Source organism: Primulina huaijiensis, chromosome 4, assembly GCF_012295235.1.
Source record: "Primulina huaijiensis isolate GDHJ02 chromosome 4, ASM1229523v2, whole genome shotgun sequence".
Lineage (NCBI taxonomy): Eukaryota > Viridiplantae > Streptophyta > Magnoliopsida > Lamiales > Gesneriaceae > Primulina > Primulina huaijiensis.
This window is the reverse complement of record NC_133309.1, coordinates 7,633,839-7,638,380: the sequence shown is the minus strand read 5'-3', so window position 1 is coordinate 7,638,380 and position 4,542 is coordinate 7,633,839. Positions and strand designations below refer to the sequence as shown.

Sequence of the window (4,542 nt, the reverse complement as noted above, 5' to 3'; positions counted from 1 at the left end):
CAGAGTATGGTGGTAATTATGAAAGGGGTTTTTTAGATTACATCATCGATGCAACTACGACATGACACGTAGTATCGATTCATTGACAACTCTCGATTTACCAATGGTTTTCGAATCGGTCGGGATATATGAGTTGAAGGGACCGTAATGTACGCTAACCCTAATTGAATGGTTCTTGCAGGCTGTGGCGCCCCAAACCTCGCCACGTAATCATACAACATGTGACGTCATATGCATAAAAATTTTCTTTTCGACGACGTAATAATATAATGCATATACGATAAAATAGTGCAATCACCACACTATCTAAGTCAGTGCAGCAGAAACAGTATAATAAATACACGCATACAACTCAAGTAAGATAATAAACTATACTGTCTCTATCTACTATCAACTACAGGACTGTTTGACTAGACACACCTAGTCCATCACCACTATCCTGTCTCACAGTGTAGTCTTGTAACCTGTCCAACAGAAACAGCCTCCAAAGGGTGAGCATACACAACAATCATCATCGTAATACATAACAGTTATATTATCAACAATATAAAATATAACCGGAATTATAACAGAAATACTCCCTTTGCTGTCTCTGGACAATCAAACCACCAACGATATCAACGTCATCACGCCCATACTACTGCAACAACAACATCGACGATACGTCGCACCCCAACACTGGCGACAGCAATATCGTCGAACGAATAACATCAACGATATGTCGCACCCCTACTCCGGTGACAGCAATATCGTTGAATGAATAACATCGACGATACATCGCACCCCAACACCGGCGACAGCAATATCGTCGAACGAACAACATCAACGTGACGTCACCCAACAAACGACAGCCAACAATATCAACGATAATAAACAACAACAAATATAATATCAAATCACCCAATACCAGTGATTTATCATCGTTCAACGCAATAGTATTCATCAATACTAAACAATACAACATATGCTCGTACGTCAACACGTACCTGATAATCGAGTATATATATAATCTGGCTATTTCTTTGATCCCGAGGCTTGTGTTGTGTCTAAATAATTCAACAACAATTATCAGATCATTATCACCTTATCAATACAAGCATAACAGCCTCACTATTATATAACTTCAAATAGCCCAACAACAATTAATTCAACAAAATATAAAACTCAATTATAAATTCTTATCGTTCATCAATTTAATATTCTGGTGTATTTAATTCACAATACTACCATCAAATACACCCTAATTAATTAATTTCAAATAATAGGCTATTTTACAACATCCGTCAAATTACGAAAACTTCATATCAACGTGTAGCCTATACTTCGTAGACTCCGAATATATAATCAGAATTAATAAAAACTAAAAAACCAATCTCCAATCTCAATTCAACGATTAAAATCCCTAATTATAATAAATTAGGCATAATGCAAAACAACAACACAATAATATTCTCTACTTCGTTAACATCATACATTATTCAACAATATTCAATTTCTTTATGATTTAACAATTTATCGGATTTATTCCAAAAATCGATGAATTTCAAACATCACCAAAACTATAAAATTTATACCTCAAAACGAAGACCTCGTGTCAACGATTCCAGAACTGAAGTCGGTTCGTCGATTGGATAAACCGATAAGTCGCACGATCAAAAAGAAAATCAAAATCTCCTTTTCTCTTTTCTTCCAATCTTTACGTTGAAACATACTATGAATTTCAATGAAATTCACGTAAATTTTTAACTTTATCCTCTTTTATTATTTTTATTTTTCTTTTAAATATTATATTATATTAATAATATAATATAATATATGATATTTAACATTTTAACACCGGTATATCCATTTGGACCAGACAAACGAACAAATTTTCCAAAACTCAAAACATGGAACTTCTATATCTTTCAGTGTTCTACGTTATATCCAAATTTCAAATTATTTGAACTTCATATGACCAACATATGTCATATTGCATTCTTTAAAAATCGTTAATTATTTAGTAATATCATATTACTAAATCAACAACTTGCGATATTCACTTCAGGCATTACATTTCTACCCCCCTCAAATGAATTTCGACCCCGAAATTAATCAACAACAGTAATAAGATACATAAATAAAGATACCTCATACCATCAGAATAAGTAGGGGTAGAGCTCCCTAATATGCCGCTCTGTCTCCCAAGTGGCCTCTTCGACACCTCTATGCTCCTACTGAACCTTCACCATCGGTATAAGCTTACTACGAAGCTTCCGTTCAGATCGATCCAAAATAAAAACTGGTCTCTCAACATAAGACACATCAGGATCTAACTGAACCTCAGAAATATCCAACACATGTGAAGGATCCGGCTCATACTTCCGTAACATCGACACATGAAATGCATCGTGAATACCAGATAAAGATGGAGGTAGAGCCAATCGATAAGCCAAAGTGCCTATCCGCTGCAATATCTCATATGGGCCAACATATCTCGGTGCCCACTTTCCTTTCATACCAAATCGCACTGTGCCACGAAAAGGAGAAACTTTCAAAAATACTCGATCGCCCTGCTGAAACTCTAATGGTCTTCGTCTTTTATTGGCATAGGCGGCCTGTCTATCTTGAGCTGCTTTCAATCGCTGTTGTATCAACTTTACTTTCTGTTCCATCTCAAGAATCATCTCAAGACCGGTAACTGCAGCTCGATCAACATCATCCCAGTATAACGGAGATCTACAACGTCTCCCATACAATGCCTCAAATGGATCCATCTGAATACTACTCTGATAACTATTGTTTTATGCAAACTCCACCAATGGATAAGATGACTGCCAAACAGATTTAAAATCCATAACATAAGCACGCAACATATCCTCCAGCGTCTGAATAGTACGCTCAGTCTGACCATCTGTCTGAGGATGATAAGCTGTAATAAATCTCAACTCTGTCCCCATCGCAGTCTGCAATCCTTCCTAAAAATGACAAGTAAATCGAGGATCTCTATCAGATATAATAGACACTGGAATCCCACGCAACCGTATGATTTCTCGTATATACATCTGTGCCATCGTCAAATATGTACTATTCATGCTATAGGGTATAAAATGTGCAACTTTCGTCAATCGATCAACAATCACCCAAATAGCATCAATAGTCCCAGTGCTTCTTGGCAAATGTGTCAGAAAATCCATCGATATGTGCTCCCATTCCCAAGTCGGTACTTCTAAACTCCTCAATTCACCTCCTGGCCTTCTCCTCTCAGCTTTGATCTGTTGACAATTGAGACATCGACGTACAAAATCAATCACATCACGTTTCATTCCCTTCCACCAAAACTGAGAGCGTAGATCCTTATACATCTTCTTGCCACCAGGGTGGATAGAATAACGACTACAATGTGCACATCGCAACAGGCCCTGGCGCAACTCAGGTGTATCAGAAACTACCCATCTATCCTTCATCCTCAAACTTCCATCATCAGCCACTCTAAAACAAGTATCTTGTTTCCGAGAAACCAACTCCTTCCATCGCTGAACTCTCTCATCTGTCATCTGTGTGTCATGAATACAACCATATATATCAGGTTCAGCTAATAAGGTAGATACCTGGATAGAAGTCGTCAAAATATCAAAATCATATCGCAAAGAACAACAAGACATCATCATAGCTGATAAACGACACACATCCTCTGCAGTACAGCTAACTTTACGACTAAATGCATCAGCAGTAAGATTAGCTCAACCAGGATGATACTCAATCTCACAATCATAATCTTTCAACAAATCTAACCACCGTCTTTGCCTCATATTTAACTCTGTCTGAGTAAACAAAAATCTTAAACTCTTATGATCCGTATAAATCGTAAACGAGGTACCATATAAATAGTGTCGCCATATCTTCAAGGCAAAGATAATGGCGGTCAGCTCCAAGTCATGCACAGGGTACCTTGTTTCGTGTGGTTTCAGCTGTCTCGAGGCGTATGCCACAACATGTCGATCTTGCATCAAAACACATCCCAAACCATGTAATGATGCATCATTATAAACAACAAACCTCTCGTTTTCTGTAGGGAGTGATAACACCGGTGCAGTCGTCAGTCGGTGCTTCAACTCCTGAAAACTACTCTCACATGCTTCAGACCACTGAAATCGCACACCGTTCTGAGTCAACTGTGTCAAAGGTCTAGCAATCTTTGAAAATCCCTCGATAGATCGATTAGAGTAGGTGTCCGTCGAGCCAAGTGTTGGCCGCGTGTTCACAATGAAACTCTATGTATAAGCAATCTTTAGTTTAATAATAGTTGAAATTATTATTTTGGCACATCTTTATCTGAATACCCATGCTAGTTACATAGATAAAGCCCTTGAATATACAAATAGTAGAAAGAATATGAGTTGCTCATATGATGAGTATCATGAAACTCATATTTGGAATACTGTATATTCTAAACAGTTCCTAGTTGATTCAGCCGCCACTAAGAAGGATATAGGCCGCTCGAGTTCGAGACTAGTATCTGCGATGTGAGTACCATGTTTCATTGGTAGGGGACATTGTTAT

General features: G+C 37.6%; 1 protein-coding gene across 1 annotated transcript; it reads right to left on the bottom strand.

Moving 5' to 3' along the window:
- Window positions 1-2,213: 2,213 nt before the first annotated feature.
- Window positions 2,214-2,756, bottom strand: LOC140974870 (uncharacterized). Its single transcript, XM_073438357.1, has one exon. The coding sequence runs from the start codon at window positions 2,754-2,756 to the stop codon at window positions 2,214-2,216; it is 543 nt and encodes a 180-aa protein (XP_073294458.1).
- Window positions 2,757-4,542: the final 1,786 nt, after the last annotated feature.